This window comes from Leptodactylus fuscus, chromosome 1, assembly GCF_031893055.1.
Source record: "Leptodactylus fuscus isolate aLepFus1 chromosome 1, aLepFus1.hap2, whole genome shotgun sequence".
Classification (NCBI taxonomy): domain Eukaryota; kingdom Metazoa; phylum Chordata; class Amphibia; order Anura; family Leptodactylidae; genus Leptodactylus; species Leptodactylus fuscus.
Genome location: NC_134265.1, coordinates 208,318,137 through 208,341,263, shown reverse-complemented (window position 1 = coordinate 208,341,263; position 23,127 = coordinate 208,318,137). Strand labels below are relative to the sequence as shown.

The 23,127-nt window shown below is 43.4% G+C and overlaps 1 protein-coding gene across 1 annotated transcript in view; it reads left to right on the top strand.

The window, feature by feature from the left end:
• The first annotated feature begins 14,239 nt into the window (after nucleotides 1-14,239).
• The window catches only part of KISS1R (KISS1 receptor), a 256,594-nt gene continuing 247,706 nt past the window's right edge, over nucleotides 14,240-23,127 (top strand). The window contains exon 1 of the mRNA XM_075283646.1: nucleotides 14,240-14,507. Within this exon, the coding sequence (XP_075139747.1) occupies nucleotides 14,240-14,507 (268 nt within the window). The remainder of the gene's footprint in view (nucleotides 14,508-23,127) is intronic.

Below are 23,127 nucleotides of genomic sequence, written 5' to 3'. Positions count from 1 at the left end.
GCTATGAAGTTCAAAGCTCACTGAGGTTACAAAACCAATTTTGTGCTTCAGTAAGTCAGTAAAAAGTAGTTAGGGGAATTCAAATCAATAAAATGATAAGGGTGCCCATACTTTTGCACCGGTCAAATTTTGGTTTAATGCATATTGCACATTTTCTGTTAGTACAATAAACCTCATTTCAATCCTGAAATATTACTGTGTCCATCAGTTATTAGATATATCAAACTGAAATGGCTGTTGCAAACACCAAAATATTTAGAACAAAAAATGATTAAGATTAATAGGGGTGCCCAAACTTTTTCATAGGACTGTATAAAACATTATTTGTAGTCTCAATGCACTTTAGAACCCAAAAAACTCACACAATTTAATTATCTCTTCATATATGTTTTGTAGTCTCTGTATAAACAAAAAGCACATACTAATATTGCTTTCATCTTATGGTAGACACACACCTTTACCCAAAAGATCCCATTGACTTAACCCCATTCCAACATTCACTGTAATAGTACGACGGTTGTCACGTATTTAAATATGGTATCATAATATGCAGCAAAGACCCGGCATTAATGCCCACGATCAGTGTTTTCATTAAGGTCCCCAAAGATGACCAAGGCGTAATTTTCCAGTCAGTGCATGGGTGCCACCATTTATGGGTAGATCGCCGGTGATTTGTTGCCATGACAGCCGTGAGCATATTGAAGGTTACTAGGCTTGTCTGGCATTTTCTTCTATTGCAGGTTGTTTTATGCAGCCCTTTGTATCCCTATGTCTGAAAATGCTCGGTATACAAACTTACAAAAATATTGCTCCCATTTTGCTGTTTCGCATCTGATAAAAATTTTAATGAAAAAGATTTTATTTGTAAAGGTTTGCATTTTTGTTAAGGGGTTAAAATGTAAATAAAGCTATATAAATTTGATATCCTCAGAATCGTACCGAAACATAGAATATAGGTGATATGTAATTTTGGCTGCACAGTGAACGCTGTAACAATGAAGCCCATAGGAAACTCACACAGATGCACTTTTTCTCCAATTCCACTCCATTCTGAAATTTTTCCTGGTTTCTCAGTATATTATACAGCATAATAAATGGTGCCTTTATGAAGAACATAAAGTTGCAATTCCGTAGCACTGCTGCTGGAACAATGGAGGAAAGGTAAGCCAGACAGTGAGACCTAAACTGGACCCAGCCCCTGTCCCTACCTAATTGCCACACTGTCCTAATGACAGGAGCAACTGGGCGCCAATCCCTACTCTAAAATAAGTGTCACACACCACAACACAGGACAAAACAATACAGAAACAAAGTCAGCAAGCAAGGGTTAAGGCCAAAGAGACAAAGCAGTACAAAATCGCAATCCAAAAGAGTAATCACATGGGAAGCCAAAGGTCAGAGGTTAGTAATACAATAGTAAGATAAAGTAGGAAGCTAGCAAGGACAAAGCCACATAATAGAGTCAAAATAGCCAGCAAACCTGTAGGTGCTAATGACCAGAATATAGGAAGCCCAGGACCTGCCCCAGACTTGGTTGGTAGACAGGCTGTCAATCACATAGGTAAGGCTAATATTAACTATTTGATGGACAGGGGGAAACAAGGTGCAGGAGATGGGTGTGGTGGAAATTCAATTAAAGAGGATAGGTGATGGAGCATTGTTCAGACAAAGCAACAAAAAAACTTTAAGCAAGGAATCAAACTGAACACGCCTCTTGTGCCGCAGAATGCAGGTGGAGGGTGGCACAGAGACCCGAACAGGCAGAGACGTTACAGCTGCTACTCTCTTTTAAGTATTTTAATATTTAAATAGCTCCAAAAATATCCTTTTATTAGTGAAAGGTGCTTGCCACTGTTTTTTATTTAATTCATTCAAACAAATAATCAGCAGCTACATAACAACCAGTGCATATTTGTCAGATATATTCAGTCATGAACATAACATGAATAAACAGGAGGAGCAATTTCAACAAACAGTTTAGATTTGTACTAGAAAGAGGAGTTTGGTGCGAAAGGAGGGGGAAGATAAAAAAAAGCGAGGGAGAAGGAAGGGTGGGGAGGCAGAATGTTAGTATGGGAGAAGAGGGAGAGGAGGTGGAATGGGGATGAGAGAGGAAGAAAAAAGAGAGGAAGATGGACAAAAGAAACAGAATAAGAAGAGACTAGAGTAGGATAGGAATAAAAGGGAAGAGGATGAGTAAGGGCTCGTTCACATCTGCGCCCGGTCTCCGTTCATAAGGTTTCCATTTCCTGCACAAAACAGAGCAGGAGACGGAAAGCTGCAGGACTCTTTCAAACCCATTCATTTGAATGGGCACCAATCCCTACTCTGAAATAAGTGTCACACACCACAACACAGGACAAAACAATATAGAAACAAAGTCAGCAAGCAAGGGTTAAGGCCAAAGAGACAAAGCAGTACAAAATAACAATCCAAAAGTGAGCCCTTGTTCTTTCAGCATCGCTGTTCGGGAATTGCTAGATGACAATTCCCCAGAAGCTGCTGGAGAACCCGGGAGGAATGGGCACAAGGGACAGTGAGCCCTAAGCTGAAGCCCCCTACTGTCCCTTCTTATTGCCAGGCCCTATCCTACGTAATAGGTGGCAACTCAAAGACGATCCCTTCCTATATATGTGACACACAAAAATGCAGACAAGACAAACAACAACAAAGGGAGGTCAGCTAGCCAGGGTTCGGTAACAGTCGAGCAATGCAGTGCCAAATCGAAGTCCAAAAGAATAGTCAGTAGGGAACGCCAGAGGTCAAGGATAAGAATACAAGTAAATTAACAGCAAGAGAAGCCAGCAAGCACGAGGTAATAACAGGCATCAGTGTGAATGTGAGCCAAGACTAAATAGGGGAGGATGATCCCGCCCTGAAACTGACAGGAAGGCAGGCTGTCAATCACAGGGCAAGACCAAATTAACTACTTTATGGACTGAGGCAACAAGGGCAGAAGACGGGTGTGGTGCAAATTCAATTACAGAACTAGAGCCGTGTTCACACAGTGCAACTAAAAACTCTAAGCAAATTATCAAACTGCACACGCCTCCTGCGCCGCAGCATGCGATCAGAGGGTGGCCCAGAGACCTGAACAGGCAGAGATGTTACAATCGCCATCAAAAGTCTGATTTAGCAAGTCCATGGGAATAAAGCCAGTCTGGGGTCCTGTACCATCTTGGTCGCAGTTTGAAATGATTCTCTTGCAATCTGACAAATGAAGAGAAGCCATGGGAGTGCTTGAGTACGTGATTCAGATCTTATTGCGACAGTGACAGTGACAGTTTAATATCCTTTTCTGGTAATGAAGCATGGTTTGAGAAATGGTATGATTTAAATTAAAGAACATAGAAGAGTCGAGATTTTCCTCAAAGAAGGAGATTTCGCTGATATAATCTTTCAAAACCTGTGTATTCCATGTTCCAGGTATATATAACAGCAGAGTGATGCCAGCATCTATCATAATGAGCCAGGTGTAAGAAGGTCAAGTTTTGCATCCTGAGAATCTCCTTAATAGAAGGCACATTGGTCAATAGTTCTGCCCAGAAATCTGGAAGAAGGTGACTAATCTCAAATCAAATCAAATCAAATCAAAAATGCTTTATTGGCACGTCCGAATAGGTATTTGGCATTGCCAAAGCTAGTAAAGTGGGTGGGTGGGGGGGGGAGTTGGGTTGGGTGGGTGGTGGGTATGGGGGGGGGGGGTTCGGTTATAACAGTCCATGGAGTCTCATCTTCCTCTTCGTTGGTGACTGCTATATGGGGAGGTGGGGGTGGGGGTGGGTGGGGCGGGTGTATTGGGATAAATATAACAGTCCGTGGAGTCTCATCTTCCTCTGGTTTGGTGACAGCTGGACACGTATTGGGCAGCGATCTCCACAGTGGCCTCTTCTTCTCCCAGTAGGATGTAGAGTTTCCTCTTCTCGTCTGCAGATATGAAGTCTGGGATGTGGGCAGAGAGTCTTTGGTAGTAGACGGCCCTCACAGCTGAGTATTTGGTGCAGTGTAGCAGGAAGTGGGTCTCGTCTTCTAGGACCCCCTGGTCACAGTGCTGGCACAGTCTCTTCTCCCGTGGCTTGTACGTCTGTCTGTATCGCCCCGTCTCTATCTCTAGGTTGTGGGCGCTCAGTCTGTATCGGCTCAGGGTCTGTCTGTGCTTGGGGTGGCGTATTCTCTCCAGGTAGGTGGCCATGGTGTAGTCCCTTTGTAGGGATTGGTACACGGTGAGTTTCTTGGAGTTATTTATTTCGTTTCTCCATTCTTCAATGTACCGCTCTCTGTTTGCCTCTGTGGTCGCCTTTATTTCGGCCTTGGTTATCATCTGTTGGAGTTTTTGGTTTGGTGGTTGGCTGCTGTTTGGTTGTTGAATGTCTGGTTTGCTCAGGTGGCTTAGCCATGCTTGGTGGTGGTAGGAGTCAGGCTTGCTCCCCTGGATGTGTGCCTGGAAAGCTAGCGCCCTCTTCTGTATGGTGAGCCATAGGGGGAGTCTGCCTAGCTCTGCCCTGCAGGCTATGTTGGTGGTGTTGCGATGGACATGTAGCAGGTATTTGCAGAACTCCAGGTGGAAGTTCTCTGTTGGGCTGGAATCCCACCTTGACTGGTCTGGGTAGGTGGCTGGGCCCCAAACCTCACTGCCATAGAGAAGGATCGGGGAGATGACAGCGTCAAATATCTTCATCCAGACCCTCACCGGTGGTTTGAGGTGGTACAGTTGTCTTCTGATGGCGTAGAAGGTTCTGCAGGCTTTTGCTTTCAGGGTTTCTATTGCTGCTTTGAAGCTTCCTGATTGGCTGAGCTCCAGCCCCAAGTAGGTGTAGCTGTTGGTTTTCTCCAGTGTGGAGCCGTTCAGTGTGAATTGTGGGCTGGTGGAGGCTTTACTGTGGCCCTTCTTCTGGAATACCATGATTTTGGTCTTCTTCTGGTTGATGGGTAGGGCCCATGTGGTGCTGAATTTTTCCAGCACTGACAGGCTTTCTTGGAGGTCTTTCTCGGTGGGGGCCAGGAGTAGGAGGTCATCGGCGTATAGCAGGAACTTCACCTCTCGATTGTTCAGGGTGAGGCCTGGGGTTGGTGAGGCCTCCAGGGCTGTAGCCAGTTCATTGATATAGATGTTGAAGAGCGTTGGGCTCAGGCTACAGCCTTGTCTGACCCCTCGGGCCTGTTGGAAGTATGCTGTCCTTTTCCCATTCACCTTCACACTGCACTGGTTTCCGGTGTAGGAGCTCTTGATGACATCGTACGTTCTTCCTCCTATTTCACTCTCTAGGAGTTTTAGAAGTAGGCCTGGGTGCCATACTGAATCAAACGCCTTCTTAAAGTCCACGAAGCAGGCGAATATCTTGCCTCTTCTGGTGTTGTGGACGTGCGTCTTGATGAGGCTGTGCAGGGTGTAGATATGGTCTGTGGTGCGGTGGTTTGGCATGAACCCTGCTTGGCTCTTGCTGAGGACCCCGTGTTGTGTGAGGAAGGTGAGGATTCTGTTATTGATGATGCTGTTGAACAGTTTCCCTAGCGTGCTGCTGACGCAGATCCCTCTGTAGTTGTTGGGGTCATATTGGTCCCCATTCTTGTAGATGGGGGTTATGAGCCCTTTGTTCCAGTCTTCGAGGAAGTGTCCAGCATTGAGCACGAGGGTGAATAGCTTTGCCAGTGCCGCGTGTATTGCTGGAGAGCTGTATTTGATCATCTCTGGTAGGATGCCGTCAGGGCCACTGGCCTTTTTGCCTTTCAGCACGGCAATTCTTTCCTGTATATCTTTTATGGTGATTGGCGAGTCCAGAGGGTTCTGGAAGTCTTTGATGACTTTCTCCATGTCCCTCAGTTTGGTGATTATCTGTTGCTGTTCTGGAGTTAGTTCTTCTTCTGGGATGTTTTTGTAGAGACCTCTGAAGTAGTTGAGCCAGATATTGCCATTTTGGATGTGGAGAGAGTTTTTCTTGGGCTTTGTGCCCATGTGGTGCCAGGTCTCCCAGAATGAGCTGTCCTGGAGGGAGTCCTCTAGTTGCTCAATTTTGTGGGAGAGGTATCTCTGTTTCTTCTCTCTGAGGGTGCCCTTGTATTGCTTGCATAGATTGCTGTAGGCTTCCCTCACCTCCTTGTTGTTGAGGTCCCTGTGTTTTTGGTTGGAGGCTGTTCTTAGGGTATGGCGTAGTGCTTTGCAGTCGCTGTCGAACCATTTGTGGGACTGTTTGTTGGTTTGTCTTATGGGTTTGGTTCGTTTCAGGCCTGCTAGTTCTGCTGTGGTCTGTAGGATGTACTTGAGATCCTTCACAGCTTTGGTGACTCCCTGTTGGTCTGGCTGATAGTTGTTTGTATGGAAGTTTGTGAGCAGTGTCTTGATTTCGGGTCGGTTGGTTGCGTTGCTATATTCTATGGCCTGGTGGTTGGCCCATTTGAAATGTCTTGGTAGGTTGTAGAGGCCGGACTGTTGGGGCTCATGTATGGGTGTTTTGTTCCTGGTTCTCATGTATAGTAGGATCTGGTTGTGGTCTGATAGATGGGAGTCAGGTGCGATTGTGAAGTCTTCAATGTCTGACAGGTCTGCGTCTGTAATGGCATAGTCCACCACGCTGTTGCCCACTTGAGAGTTTAGTGTGAAGCGTCCTCTGGGATCGCCTGTGGTACGTCCGTTTATTATGTACAGTCCTAGGCTTCGGCACATGTTCAGCAGTTGTCTCCCACTCTTGTTGACAATTCTGTCTTGGCTGTTTCTTCTTGTCTGTGTGGGTTCTGGGTGGTGGATCTCACTACCGTGCGTATGTGGGTTGTCGTCAGGAGGCAGGTAGTCTAACTCTGTGCCTGTCCTTGCATTCAGGTCTCCGCATATTAGTACTCTGCCTTTGGGTTGGAAGTGGACAGCTTCCCTTTGTAGGACCTCGTAAGTGTCGGGGTCGTGGTAGGGGGACCCTGGTGGGGGCATATATACTGCACAGAGATAGATGTCCTGCTGGCCGCTGAGGATGGAGCTGCTTATTTTTATCCATATGTGATTAGTTCCACGTTTGGTAGCTTTTACGTGTTCTTTGAGCTCCTCCTTGTACCATATTAGTATGCCTCCTGAGTGGCGGCCATGTTTGGTGGTCTTATTTTTCTGGGCGGGCACTGAGAATTCCTTGTAGCCCATGGGTGTTAGGGACTCGTCATCTGCCCGGGTCCATGTCTCTAGGAGGATTTGAATGTCTATGTTTTTTAGTCTGTCTATGAAGTCTGGATCTTTTGATTTAGATCTATAGGCTGAGGCGTTCAGCCCTTGTATGTTCCAACTACTGATAGTTAGTGATTTCATCTTCAGTGTGTAAACCTTGTAATGAGCTGTCCTGCAGAGGACGGGCTGGGTTCTTGGTTGGTTGCAGTGTGGCCAGGTATTGGTTTATGTGCATTGCTGTTGTGGCCATTGTAGTGACCGCATGCTCTATTCTCTTTATTGTCTCTATGTTGGTGCTCTGGGTTGCTCTGGTTGGCTTTTTCTTGATAGGTGGCATCTTTGGGGGGTTCTGTCTTGGATATTGGCGGTTGTCGGGTATTATTTCCATGGTTCTTTGTCTTGTTTGTTGTCTAGGCCCGGGGGCTCTGTTGAGCACTAAGTCTTTGAATTCCTTCGCTAGGAGGCTGACGCCATGTTTATTGAGGTGTTTGTCATCATATAGGTGACGCTTATCTATGGAGGGGTGTTGTGCCAGGGTGATGCCTGATGTTTGTCTGATTCTGGTCGCCAGCTCTTTGTTGATCCCCATGATGGTAGCTTCAGAGATGTCTTCTCGTGGGAGCAGAGATGACAGGATGATACTACTGTCTGGGAACTGTTGCTTTGCTTTCTCTGCTAGTTGGACCAGTTGGCCCGCTGTCTGTTGGGGCTGGTCAGAGAGATCTTCTGTGCCTGTGTGTATGACAATGTGTTTCGGGGTAGTGAAGAAAGGCTTGCAAATGACGGTATTGGCTTTTTCAATGGTTGGGCTGTGGATTTTCTTGACTCTTTGCCGTGGGAAGAGCTTTCTTGTATTAATGTACTTGCCATTGGAGTCTATGATCAGGACTATATCTGGGTTTGAGGTTCTCGTTGTTTGGGTTCTCTCTGGCTCTATGTCTGGGGTGATGGGCAGTTCTGGGCTTTCTTGTGATGTTTGAGGCATTTCTGGCTTATTGATACCTTGATCAGAGTCTGTTGTGTTTTCCTCCCCCTCTTCCTTAGATCTTATCTCTTGTGTCTGTAGTTTCAGGCCTGATAACTCTTCCTTTAGTTCTGTGATTTCTTGTAGGCACTGCGTCATTTTATCCCACAGCTTGACATTCTCTTGCTGGCAGGCTGCTATCTCTTGTTTTAGATTTGTAATTTCCTGGATAAGTTTGTGGATGGCTTTTGTGTCGCCATTTGTGCTGGACAGTTCGTTGACATTACAGTTTCTGTTATAATTGTGTTTATAGATAGTAAAATCTCTCTCCAGCCGGGATACAATCTCTGTGAGGGACTCTAGTGAGAGGTGTGAGGAGTCGGGGGAGGGCTTGCTGGCTTGTGTACTGGCAGTGTTGGGGGATGTCACGGGTAATTCACCTGAGTCAGTGGGTGATCCTGTGTCTGTGCCCCTTTTTAGTTGTGCCTGATTCTTGATTTCTGGGAATTTTTCTATATATTGGTGAAGCCTATCTTCTCTTCCTTGAATCATTAAAGTCCCATTATTAAAAATGGTTGTTGTGAGAATCACTTCGCCGGCCCCTTGTGGGTTTTTTATTCTGATTGTTATTTTGCCTGTATCCGCCTCTTCTGTTGTTGTACTCTTGTAGCAGTCACATATTGCATGCTGCCAGTCTCTTATGTAATCGGTGTGCATAATGAGGTTAGTCATTCTTTGGTTTGATGTGTAATCAGCAAACAGGGTCTCAGCATGGGCTTTGAGGAGATCTTTCTTTGCATTTTTCTTTTCATTGGCACTCATGTTATCAGGGTATGTAATCTGTAGAGTGACCTGCCCCCCACTGTGTACAGAGACAGTGCTCTTCGCATAACAGTCAATGTCCTCATTCTCTGTGGCCATTTTCACACCTTCTGGGATGCCTGACCCCCTGCTGTGCTGGGACCTTGTCCTAGGTTCTATGGAGCTCATACTAGGTTCATCTAAGAATTCCATATTATAATCTCCCAGGTTCCCAAAATCTGAGGGTGTCCCCGATTTCCTTATTTCTGAGGGATAATCTACTTGCTTATGGGATTAGCCAAGTGATGGCCCTACCTTCTGTGATGTGGGATCCTGGGGTCAGATGTGATGTTCCTGTTGCATTCAGCCAGTCTGAGGTCTGTAGGAATCTTCTCTTGTATTTTAAAATCCTTTTTCTGTTCTTATTTCATTTTTCTCTTGGGATGTTTTTAGTCTCGCTTAGTTATGTCTTCCATGGAGCCGATATTTCCTGGTTTTCGTCTTGCAGGTAGCTCAATTACAAGGTTTTACTTTGATGAAAGTCAGGAGCTCATGTTGGGAGATGCTTACAGTTCAGTAACATGTATCTGCTAATCTCAAGCAATAGATAAGGAAGAAAGCCTTCACACCTTTGACCAGAGGATAGAAGGCAGGTTTGTGGAATGTCTTATGATTGGCTTGCCACATCTCTTTTAAGGTGTCTGGACCATGAGTTGCCACAGCTATGTCAGAGAATGTTTTACATTTGGAAGGATTGGTGAGCTCAAACCACAGTTGTTACTCTATGGCATCGTAGTAGTTCTTCATCTCTGGTGGCTTGATACCTTCTGCCAACTTGGGATGTTCTAACGCCCAGGGTCGGTTTTAGACAAAGTGGGGCCCAGGACAAAATTAAAAGTGGGGCCCCACTTGTACATACAATATAGTCACATTCTGTTAATTCAATATGTCACAGGCCTATTACTGGTACTTACAGGGGTGTTCTTAATGTTTTTTAAGTGGTTGGTTGTAAATTTGTAAGGTTTTTTTGCCTAGACAAACTAGTTACTTCTGTGCCTTATCTTTAAAGATCAGGTGCAAAAGCAACAAGGTGCATGCCCTTCTCTATACACTAAGAAATATTTATATACATACAAAGTTATCAAATAACACCGCTATACCAGGACTAACTACTGTCACATCATCCGCTGACCGCTATACTAGGACTAAATACTGTCACATCAGACACTGACCGCTATACCAGGACTAAATACTGTCACCTCACCTGGTGACCGCTATACTAGGACTAAATACTGTCACATCACCTGCTGACCGCTATACCAGGACTAAATACTGTCACATCAGACACTGACCGCTATACCAGAACTAAATAATGTCACCTCACCTGGTGACCGCTATACCAGGACTAAGTACTGTCACATCACCTGCTGACCGCTATACTAGGACTAAATACCATCATGTCACCCACTGACCGCTATACCAGGACTAAATACTGTCACATCACCTGCTGACCGCTATACCAGGACTAAATACTGTCACCTCACCTGGTGACCACTATACCAGGACAAAATACTGTCATGTCACCCATTGACCGCTATACCAGGACTAAATACTGTCACATCATGCACTGACCACTATACCAGGACTAAATACTGTCACTTCATGCACTGACCACTATACCAGGGCTGATACTGTCACATCGCCTGCTGACCGCTATACCAGGACTAAATACTGTCACATAATCCACTGACCGCTATACCAGGACTAAATACTGTCACATCAGACACTGACCGCTATACCAGGACTACATACTGTCACCTCACCTGGTGACCGCTATACCAGGACTAAATACTGTCAACTCATCCGGTGACCACTATACCAGGGCAAAATACTGCCATGTCACCCATTGACCGCTATACCAGGACTAAATACTGTCACGTCACCCACTGACCGCTATACCAGGACTAAATACTGTGATGCCAGCCACTGACTGCTATACCAGGACTAAATACTGTCACATCAATCCGCTGACCACTATACCAGGACTAAATGCTGTCACGTCACCCACTGACAGCTATACCAGGACTAAATACTGTCACATCACCCACTGACCGCTATACCAGGACGAAGTACTGTCACGTCACCCACTGACCGCTATACCAGGACTAAATACTGTCACGTCACCCACTGATGGCTATACCAGGACTAAATACTGTTAAGTCAGCCATTGACCGGTATACCAGGACTAAATACTGTCACGTTACCCATTGACCGCTATACTAGGACTACATACTGTCACGTCACCCGCTGACCGCTATACCAGGACTAAATACTGTCACATTAGCCACTTACTGCCAGATTCCCCTTTGTCCGCATAATACAATCCCCAAATAGCTATTTGTACGGTATAATGTTCCCCTCAGAGCGCCAAACACTTCACAACTATCAGAGTTGCTTCTTATGGGCTTTATGGGCTTCCCATAAGATCACAAAGTTGAGGTCAGCAGTAGTATTTATCTGGAAATACTCTCCTTGGTGTTTAGAAACCTCTGAACATAGGTCATCATTGTCCAGTGCAGCTTCATTGAGTCTCCATTGAGTCTGTCTTCCCTACTGCAATGCATTTTGGTAGTTGTAGGCTCTCATTCCTCCCTCCCTCTATCACACACCCTCCATGTCTCCCTAGCTAACCCGCCTACTACTAGCCCTTCCCAACTAAGTCAGTCCACATGAAAGAGGGGCAAAACAGCCATGAAAAATTGCCTGGACCCATTTTCACCGCTCCCCCATATAGTTCAGTCAATGGAGGGATCTGTGAAAATGGCCAAAAATAGTATATGACCTATGTTTTGAATGACTGTAACAGTCAAATGAAATGTTGCCATTCACTGACATTGGAATTAATGCTGCTGAGTGATGTCTATTAAAAAAAAATAAAAAAACATCACATGGTCATTATTCACTATCACATTAATGTAACCTTACTGTAGCTACATGTGTTCTCTTGGAGTTTTTATAGCTCACCCTGCTGAAGGGTGGTCCACCAGTGCTGAAATATGAGGAAGAAGGCAAGTGGAACAAAAAAACCACCCAAGTTCCTTGCTTCCTCCTAATTCTTCTTAGTAGCAGTAAGGCTAAATTCACACAGTGGAAAATGAAGAGACATTCCTCTACATTTTCCGCAGGTATACAGTGGGTATGGAAAGTATTCAGACCCTTTAACTGAAAAAATTTTCAGTCTTAGTTTCATTGCAGCCATTTGCTAAAATATAGAAAATTCATTTTATTTCTCATTAATGTACACCCAGCACCCCATCTTGAAAGAGAAAATCAGAAATGTAGATATTTTTGCAAATTTATTAAAAAAGAAAAACTGAAATATCACATGGTCATAAGTACACAGATCCTTTTCTCAGTATTGAGTATTTGCACTTTTTGAGCTAGTACAGCGATGAGTCTTTTTGGGAATGACGCAACAAGTTTTTCACATCTGGATTTGGGAGTCCTCTGCCGTTCTTCCTTGCAGATCCTCTCCAGTTCCGTCAGGTAGGATGGTGAACATTGGTGGACAGCCATATTCAGGTCTCTCCAGAGATGCTCAATTGGATTTAGGTCAGGGCTCTGGCTGGGCCAGTCAAGAATGGTCAGAGTTGTTCCAAAGCCACTCCTTTGTTATTTTAACTGTGTGCTTAGGGTCATTGTCTTGTTGGAAGGTGAACCTTTGGCCCAGTCTGAGGCCCAGACCACTCTGGGGGAGGTTTTCTTCTAGGATATCTCTGTACTTGGCCGCATTCATCTTTCCTTCAATTGCAACCAGTTGACCTGTTCCTGCAGCTAAAAAACACCCCCATAGCATGATGCTGCCAGCACTATGTTTCACTGTTGGGATTGTATTGGGCAGGTGATGACTAGTGTCTTGTTTTCTCCACAAATACCGCTTAGAATGAACACCAGAAAGTTCAATATTTGCCTCATCAGACCAGAGAATCTTATTACTCATAGTCTGGGAGTGTTTCATGTGTTTTTTGGCAAACTCTATGCAGCCTTTCATATGTCTTACACTGAGGAGAGGCTTCCTTCAGGCCACTCTGTCATAAAGCCCTGTTTGGTGGAGGGCAGCAGTGATAGTTGACTTTGTGGAACTTTCTCCAATCTCCTTAATGCATCTCTGGAGCTCATCCACAGTGATCTTTGGGTTCTTCTTTACCTCTCTCATCAAGGCTCTTGATAAGCTTTCTTTTTAACTTTGGGGGTCACCATTACGTACAATGTCCACAATTAGAGCAAACTCATTAGCTCTGGGTCTCTGCTGTACAATATATTTTTAAAGAGCTAGAATCCACCGGTACCTTTCGGTAGTGCTATCTATATTATTTCCAGAGATATCACTGGTTGATAACACAGTCGGGATTAGGATATTTATATGCAGCTGTATAATAAATATGACATAATAATCCCAATCCTAACTGCGTTTTGAACCAGCGATATCTTTGTAAATAATTTATAGAACTGCAGCCTCAGAGTCACATGAAAGAAAAGAATCTTCTCTTTCATATGACACAAAACGTTTGTATGTTTTATAATGTCTGAGATATAATTGTGTGAAATGACCCTCCTCTACCCTCATTTTCTCTACATCTTACACAGCCCCCTACTCTCATACACATTAACATTCATTGAGAGGTAGAAACGCCTCTGATCCTTTCAGTCCCAGTCTGAGGAAATAACAACCCTATATACACTTGGAAGTATTTAATTGTTAACATCTATTACTAATATAAGACAGAATATGTCAGACATAGTAAACGTGCTGCTTTACTACAGTCAATATGTCTCCCACACAAACTATAGAAATCGAACTGTTTTCAATGTCTGACGTGTGATAGCTGTAATGACTATAGACTATATGGAATCATTTGGTTTAGTATATATATATATATATGTGTGTGTGTGTGTGTGTGTGTGTGGTGCTAGCCACAGATGCTGCTCAGAGAGGAGCTGTAGTTAGCAGGCAGGTCTGAGCTTATTAGTGTGGTGCTGAATGGACAGCTCCTAATTCCCACCATGCGGCGTGTGGCTTCTGCCATTCCCCAGCCCTGTGCTTGTCACATTACTCCCAGACAAGAATGAGGGGGCTGCTAATGAGAACTCCCACCTCTCTCTACGGTAGTATTGTCAATCTGGGATCAGCCTGCTTCACCAAGTCAGCCAGACTAATAGCAATACCAAGAACCACGACGTGCAGTGACTGAAGCCTTCAAGTGTCCCCTGGACCTTCTGCTCGGTTCATGTCCTTTGTAGCTCAGAAGACTGGCACAGTGGCATCTGAAATGAAGCAGGACTTCTCTATTAGCGCTTTGATGGATAACTATTCTGCTTTATTCTTCAATGACTCTTGCATGGGGCTTCTGCTTTACCAATGTTCCAACATCTCAGATGAGCTGAGTGAGTCCCCCAAACCACCCCAGCTGGTGGATGCCTGGCTTGTACCTCTCTTCTTTGCCATGCTTATGGTAGTGGGGCTTGTCGGAAATTCTTTAGTCATTTATGTTATCTCCAAGCACAAGCAGATGAGGACAGTAACTAATTTCTACATAGGTAAGTGATAGTTTATTGATTGTATAAATCCCCTGTGCATGTGAAAGGAGTTCGATAGTAAAAAGGAATGTGTGTTATAGTCTGTTCTGAGATGAGCAGGGTAGGATCATCTGTTTTTATACTACTGTACAGTACCTGTGTTGGTTCACCTAATGAAGTGAAAATATTTCCATAGAACTACAGATATAATTTGCTTTAACTTGATGGCATACTAACTGTGTATAGCAGACATTGAAAACAAATTTGTTACGAAACAGAAATATAATTGTATTCGCAATTCTAAAGTGGTGTTTGCTATGTGGATACATTAATAGAGGGAAATTACTTAGAAACGTGTAGGACACATATATTCTATGAGATCAAGATTAATCATAATCTTAATAAGTGTAATAATGACCCAATATACTAGTAAATGGAATATAAAAAAACATTTGTTAGCAACAGGGAAACTTCAATAAAAAAAAAAAAAAAAGTAATATCCTGTCCAACTTTACAAAATATTCATAGTACTCAGAAATTTGTGAGCCAATATTATCAGGTAGTACATTATTAGTGATTAATGTGGGTGACGTAAGAAGGATGAAGAAAACCTACCTAACTTAACACTGATGAAATCCTATTAGTCTTGATAAGGTGATTGATATATCTCTCTATATTATAAAAATGAATTCTTGTCTGTCTGTCTGTCTGTCTGTTCTCTAATGCGAACCAAATGACTGGACCGATCTTCACCAAATTTGGTACAGAGATACTTCAGGTATCCGGGAAGGTTTAAGATGAGACTCCAACTCGCTCGGACGTACCGTTGCTGAGATACAGCATTCCAAACACAATGCCCCCCCCCTTAGCCAATACAAACCTGCAAGTCTTTCACTCATATTCCAACTGCAATAGACACGGTCACTCCACATGCACAATACAACACTGATATCCAAACTGAGATGCACGCATCAGAGGATTAGATACACAGATTAGCACACAGTATCACACACCAGAGGATTAGATACACACATCTGCACACAGTCCCACAAACCAGAGGATTAAATACGTGCTTCTGCACACAGTTCCACATGCTGAAGGATTAGATACACACGTTTGCACACAGTTCCACACACCAGAGCATAAGATATGCACGTCTGCACACAGTACCATATGCCGTAGGATTAGATACGTGTATCTACACACAGTTCCACATGCCGTAGGATTAGATATGCACTTCTTCACACAATACCACACAGGGGAGGATTAGATACGTGTGTCTGCACACAGTACCACACTTTGGAGGATTAGATACATGCCTCTGCACACAGTACCACAAGCCAGAGAATTAGATACATGTCTCAGCACACAGTACCACACGGGGGAGGATTAGATACACACATCTGCACACAGTACCACATGCCAGAGGATTAGATATGTGCATCTGCACACAGTACCACACAGGGGAGGATTAGCTACGCGCATCTGCACACAGTACCACATGCCAGAGGATGATACACGCATCTGCACACAGTAACACACGCCGGAGGATTAGATACGCGCGTCTGCACACAGTATCACATGCCGTAGGATTAGATACACGCATCTACACACAGTTCCACACACCATAGGATTAGATACGTGCTTCTTCACACAATACCACACAGGGGAGGATTAGATACGTGTGTCTGCATACAGTACCACACTTTGGAGGATTAGATACTTGCCTCTGCACACAGTACCACAAGCCAGAGAATTAGATATGCATCTCAGCACACAGTACCACACAGGGAGGATTAGATATTCGCATCTGCACAAAGTACCACATGCCGGAGGATTAGATACACGCGTCTGCACACAGTACCACATGCCATAGGATTATATGCGCACGTCTACACACAGTTCCACACGCCGTAGGATTAGATAAGCACCTCTTCACACAATACCACACATGGGAGGATTAGATACGTGTGTCTGCATACAGTATCACACTTTGGAGGATTAGATACATGCCTCTGCACACATTACCACAAGCCAGAGAATTAGATACACGTCTCAGCACACAGTACCACACAGGGGAGAATTAGATACGCGCATCTGCACAAAGTACCACACGCCAGAGGATTAGATACGCGCATCTACACACAGTTCCACACGCCGTAGGATTAGATACGCGCCTCTTCACACAATACCACACAGGGGATGATTAGATACGTGTGTCTGCACACAGCACCACACTTTGGAGGATTAGATACATGCCTCTGCACACAGTACCACAAGCCAGAGAATTAGATATGCATCTCAGCACACAGTACCACACGCCAGAGGATTAGATACGTGCATCTGCACACAGTACCACATGCCATAGGATTAGATACGCACCTCATCACACAATACCACACAGGGGAGGATTAGATACACGCATCTGCACACAGTTCCACACACCAGAGGATTAGATAAGCACGTCTGCACACAGTACCACATGCCGTAGGATTAGATACGTTTTTCTGCTTACAGTTCCACATGCCAGACGATTAGATATGCACATCTTCACACAGTTGTATACGCCATAGGATTAGATACACGCGTCTGCATACAATATCACATGCTGTAGGATTAGATACGTGTGTCTAAACACAGTTCCACACGCCGTAGGATTAGATACGCGCCTCTTCACACAATACCACACATGGGAGAAATAGATACGTGTGTCTGCATACAGTACCAAACTTTGGAGGATTAGATACATGCCTCTGCACACAGTACCACAAGCCAGAGAATTAGATATGCATCTCAGCACACAGTACCACACAGGGGAGAATTAGATACGCGCATCTGTACAAAGTACCACACGCCAGAGGATTAGATACGCGCGTCTACACACAGTTCCACATGCCGTAGGATTAGATACACGCCTCTTCACACAATACCACATGGGATGATTAGATACGTGTGTCTGCACACAGTACCACACTTTGGAGGATTAGATACATGCCTCTGCACACAGTACCACAAGCCAGAGAATTAGATATGCGTCTCAGCACACAGTACCACACGGGGGAGGATTAGATACACACATCTGCACACAGTACCACAAGCCAGAGGATTAGATATGTGCATCTGCACACAGTACCACACAGGGGAGGATTAGCTACGCGCATCTGCACACAGTACCACATGCCAGAGGATGATACACGCATCTGCACACAGTACCACACGCCAGAGGATTAGATACGCGCGTCTGCACACAGTATCACATGCCGTAGGATTAGATGCACGCATCTACACACAGTTCCACACACCGTAGGATTAGATACGTGCTTCTTCACACAATACCACACAGGGGAGGATTAGATACGTGTGTCTGCATACAGTACCACACTTTGGAGGATTAGATACTTGCCTCTGCACACAGTACCACAAGCCAGAGAATTAGATATGCATCTCAGCACACAGTACCACACAGGGAGGATTAGATATTCGCGTCTGCACAAAGTACCACATGCCGGAGGATTAGATACACGCGTCTGCATACAGTACCACATGCCATAGGATTATATGCGCGCGTCTACACACAGTTCCACACGCCGTAGGATTAGATATGCACCTCTTCACACAATACCACACAGGGGAGAATTAGATACGCGCATCTGCACAAAGTACCACACGCCAGAGGATTAGATACGCGCGTCTACACACAGTTCCACACGCCGTAGGATTAGATACGCGCCTCTTCACACAATACCACACAGGGGATGATTAGATACGTGTGTCTGCACACAGCACCACACTTTGGAGGATTAGATACATGCCTCTGCACACAGTACCACAAGCCAGAGAATTAGATATGCATCTCAGCACACAGTACCACACGCCAGAGGATTAGATACGTGCATCTGCACACAGTACCACATGCCATAGTATTAGATACGCGCGTCTACACACAGTTCCACACGCTGTAGGATTAGATACGCACCTCATCACACAATACCACACAGGGGAGGATTAGATACACGCATCTGCACACAGTTCCACACACCAGAGGATTAGATAAGCACGTCTGCACACAGTACCACATGCCGTAGGATTAGATACGTTCGTCTGCTTACAGTTCCACATGCCAGACGATTAGATATGCACATCTTCACACAGTTGTACACGCCATAGGATTAGATACACGCGTCTGCATACAGTACCACATGCTGTAGGATTAGATATGCGCCTACACACAGTTACACATGCCGTAGGATTAGATATGCGCCTCTTCACACAATACCACACAGGGGAAGATTAGATACGTGTGTCTGAACACAGTACAACACTTTGGAGGATTAGATACATGCTTCTGCACACAGTACCACATGCCAGATAATTAGATACATGTCTCAAAACACAGTATCACACGGGGGAGGATTAGATACGTGCATCTGCACACAGTACCTCACGCCAGAGGATTAGATACACCTGTCTGCACACAGTACCACACGCCAGAGGATTAGATACGCGCGTCTGCACATAGTACCACATGCCGTAAGATTAGATATGTACGTCTGCACACCGTTTCACTTACCAGAGGATTAGATATGTGCCTCTTCACACAATGCCACATGGGGGAGGATTAGATACACACATCTGCACACAGTACCACACCAACAAGGATTAGATACTTGCATCTAAACACAGTACTACACGGGGAAGGATTAGATACAGCTTTACTCCAGGTATCCATAACAACTGATCACAGGTTTTTCACTGATATCCAAAATGAGATACACATAATCACATGACGCTCGTTTGTCTGTCTGTCCGTCTGTTCTCTTATAAAAACCAAACGAATGCGAACCAAACGACTGGACCGATCTTCACCAAATTTGGTACAGAGATACTTCAGGTATCCGGGAAGGTTTAGGATGAGACGTACCATTGCTGAGATACAGCATTCCAAACACAATGCCCCCCCCCTTAGCCAATACAAACCTGGAAGTCTTTTACTCATATTCCAACTGCAATACACACGGTCCCTCCACATGCACAATCTAACACTGATATCCAAACTGAGATACACGCATCAGAGGATTAAATACACAGATCAGCACAAAGTATCACATGCCAGAGGATTAGATACACGCGTCTGCACACAGTCCCACACACCAGAGGATTAAATATGCACTTCTCCACACAGTTCCACACACTGAAGGATTAGATACATGTGTCTGCACACGGTTGCACATGCCAAAGAATTAGATACATGCATCTGCACACAGTACCACATGCCAAAGGATTGGATACATGCATCTGCACACAGTTCCACACAACAGAGCATAAGATATGCACGTCTGCACACAGTACCATATGCCGTAGGATTAGATACACGCGCCTACACACAGTTCCACATTCCATAGGATTAGATACGTGCGTCTGCACACAGTTGTACATGAACATAAAATGTAATATACCCGTGCGAAGCTAATATGTATATTTATTTAAATCAACCTTTTATTATAGGATGCATTGGTGCCAAAAGTACATTTATTTTAATATCTATATTAACCTGGACAGAGCTTAGTTTTCACGACTGTAAAACCTACAGTTGTGTAGCAAAAAGTCAAAGGTGACACATTTCCTGGTATGAGGGAAATGTATAATGGAGAAAATAGCCACACACTAATGTAGAAATCATTCTGGCATGTTCAAAATGCAAAGCTTTCAGTGTACTTTAGATTCTTAACATCGTCTACTGGAAATGCCATCAATGTCTGATAATGTAAGTGTGGGTCAATCTCTGGAGGAGCTTGGTTGTTTATGTACTTGTGTGACCACCAACTCATTCATTCCTCACCTAGATGTGAAAGCTGGTAGGCAGGACAAAGGTTGGAGGAATCACACCAGGTATAGGTCACAGCATAAAGAAATAAGATGAATTATTTAGAAGTATATATAAACAGTAAGACATAAAGAAGCATAAATAGAATGAATACAAAGCCTCCTAACAATACGTACTGGCTGCAAACAGGTTTGAAAAACAAAAAGGAACAAAACACTGTTGCCAGATACCACAAGAAGAAGACAAACGTGACTCTGATGACATCCCATCCAGGGAAGGAAGACCCTATAAAATAACATCACATTAGATCTAACCCAGAGGTAAACTGTACTGGCTGTAGTCAAGACACTGGTACAGGTATTAACACAGTGTGGTTGAAAAAAGATATTTGTCCATCAAGTTCAACCAGTGTTGGGAAAGGGCATGATATTCTTTACATCACCATAAGTAGCATTGTTATTTTACTCTAAAAAGGTATCTGATCCTTTTTTGAAAGTGTCAGCTGTTGCTGCTGTGACCAACTCCTGGGTTAAGCTAGTCCACAGATTCACAGTCCTTACAGTAAAGAAACCTTGTTCACTTTTGAAATTAAACCTTTTTCTCTCAAGAAGGAAGGAGTTCCCCTTTTAAGGGTATTTTACATGGAACAGCTTTCCCCATATTTCTTTTATGGGCCATTTATATGTTTATACAGGTTTATCATATGTTTCCTTAAACACCTCTTTTCCAGACTAAACAGATTTAACTCCTTTAACATTTTAGCAACACATGACATTCTAGTATGTTCTGAGCACTTGGTACTTGGTGCAAATGGACCTAATAGTATGTCCTGCGATGGTTGTATGCTCACTTTCTGAGTGGATGACATTGGGAGCGGGTGTTAGCTGTAACTGGCAGCTATCCCCCACTTTATAAAATCCCAGTTGGAGCTGTGCTGGGACATAAAAGTAAAAAAAAAAAAAAAAATGAAAATTTGGGAAAAAAATTAATAAGGTCCCCAAAATGCCCTTTACCTATATAAAATGAATTAAATAAAAAAAAACTAAAAATTAATAAAAACAAAACATATTTGGCATTGTTGCATCCATATCAGCCTGTACAAATAAAAATTAAACATTATATAACCTACACCGTGAATGTCAGGAAAAAAAATGCCAGAATGAATGATTTTGCAGCATCTCACCTTACAAAATATGCTATAAAAATTATCAAAAAGTCATATGAACCCCAAAACAGTACTAATAAAAAGCACAGGTTGTCCCTTAAAAAATAACTCTGTAAACTGAAATGTATCTCAGAAGATGGCAATGCAAAAATAATTGATTTCTTTACCGAAATGGGTTTTTGTTCTGCAAAATTAGTATAACATAAAAAACTATGTAAATTAGGCATCGCTGTAATCGTACCAACCCGCAGAGCAGGTTATGCTCTACACTGTATGATGAAAGATTTAAAAAGTAAAAACGTTAAGCTAGAATTGATTTTTTTTTTTAAATCCACCAAAAAAATAGTTAATAAAATTTATTCAACAAGTAGAGGTAGAGTAGAGGCATCCAAAATTTGTATCATTACAAAATGCATCTCTCTGCAAAAAAAACCTGTCGTCAGATGGTACATCACCAGAAAAAAAAATACACTTCGTATAATGTGAACACAAATACCTCAAAAATAGTCAATACATTACAACAAAACTGGCTGCGGAATGTAAAAGCTGTGTGAGCTTATTTTAGGGTACACCCAGATTTAGAGCTTACGATGGAAAAGACACCAGAAGTGACTCACCAAATCATAGGAATCATAAGAATTTGGTGTTTCCAATGCACTCTGCACAGCTTCTTTATTCACTTTTCACCATCTGCTGTGCATTCCATCTGTGATACTAATGCTTACTACACACCTTGATAAATTCTTTGAGGAGTGCATGCTTCACAATGGGGTCACGGTCTAAGGGATTCCACTTTTCTGGTACTTTAAAAGCTCTGCAAACCTGACATGGTGTACAGATACTAAACATCTAATTCTGTGCTCCAAAAGCCACATAGTGCTCCTTCACATCTGCATCCTGCTGTGTGCCTAAACTGCAGTTTATACCTACATGTATGGCACTGTTGTACCCAGGATAGCATACTTAACATCATATATGGGTATAAACTGCTGTTTGGGGACAGCCAGGCACAGAAGTGAAGGAGAGCTATTTTTGTTTTCTGTGTACAGATTTATACAGTTTGATTTTTGGACACCATGACACTTTTGAAGATCTCCTGAAATGCCAGTAAAGTGGAGTCCCTTGACATGTGACATCATTTTGGAAACTACCTGAAGGAATTTATCCAGGGGTACAGTGAGCATTTTAACTGCCAGGTGTTACTATAATTTATTTTCCAAAAATGAATACGCAGATGATGGAGAAAGGTGAAAATTGCAATTTTTCAGTCCATAATACACTAACGTTCAAAAGTTTGGGGTCACCCAGATAATTGTGTTTTCCATAAAAAATCACACTTTTATTAATCAATTGAGTTGCAAAATGAAAAGAAATATAGTCAATACATTGACAAGGATAGAAACAATGATTTTTGTTTGAAATAATAATTTTCTTCTTCAAACTTTGCTTTCGTCAAAGAATGCTCCATTTGCAACAATTACAGCATTGCAGACCTTTGGCATTCTAGCTATTAATTTGCTGAGGAAATCTGGACAAATTTCACCCCATGCTTCGAGAAACCCCTCTCACAAGTTGGATTGGCTTGATGGGCACTTTTTGTGTACTATACGGTCAAGCTGCTCCCACAAGAGCTCAATGGGGTTAAGATCTGG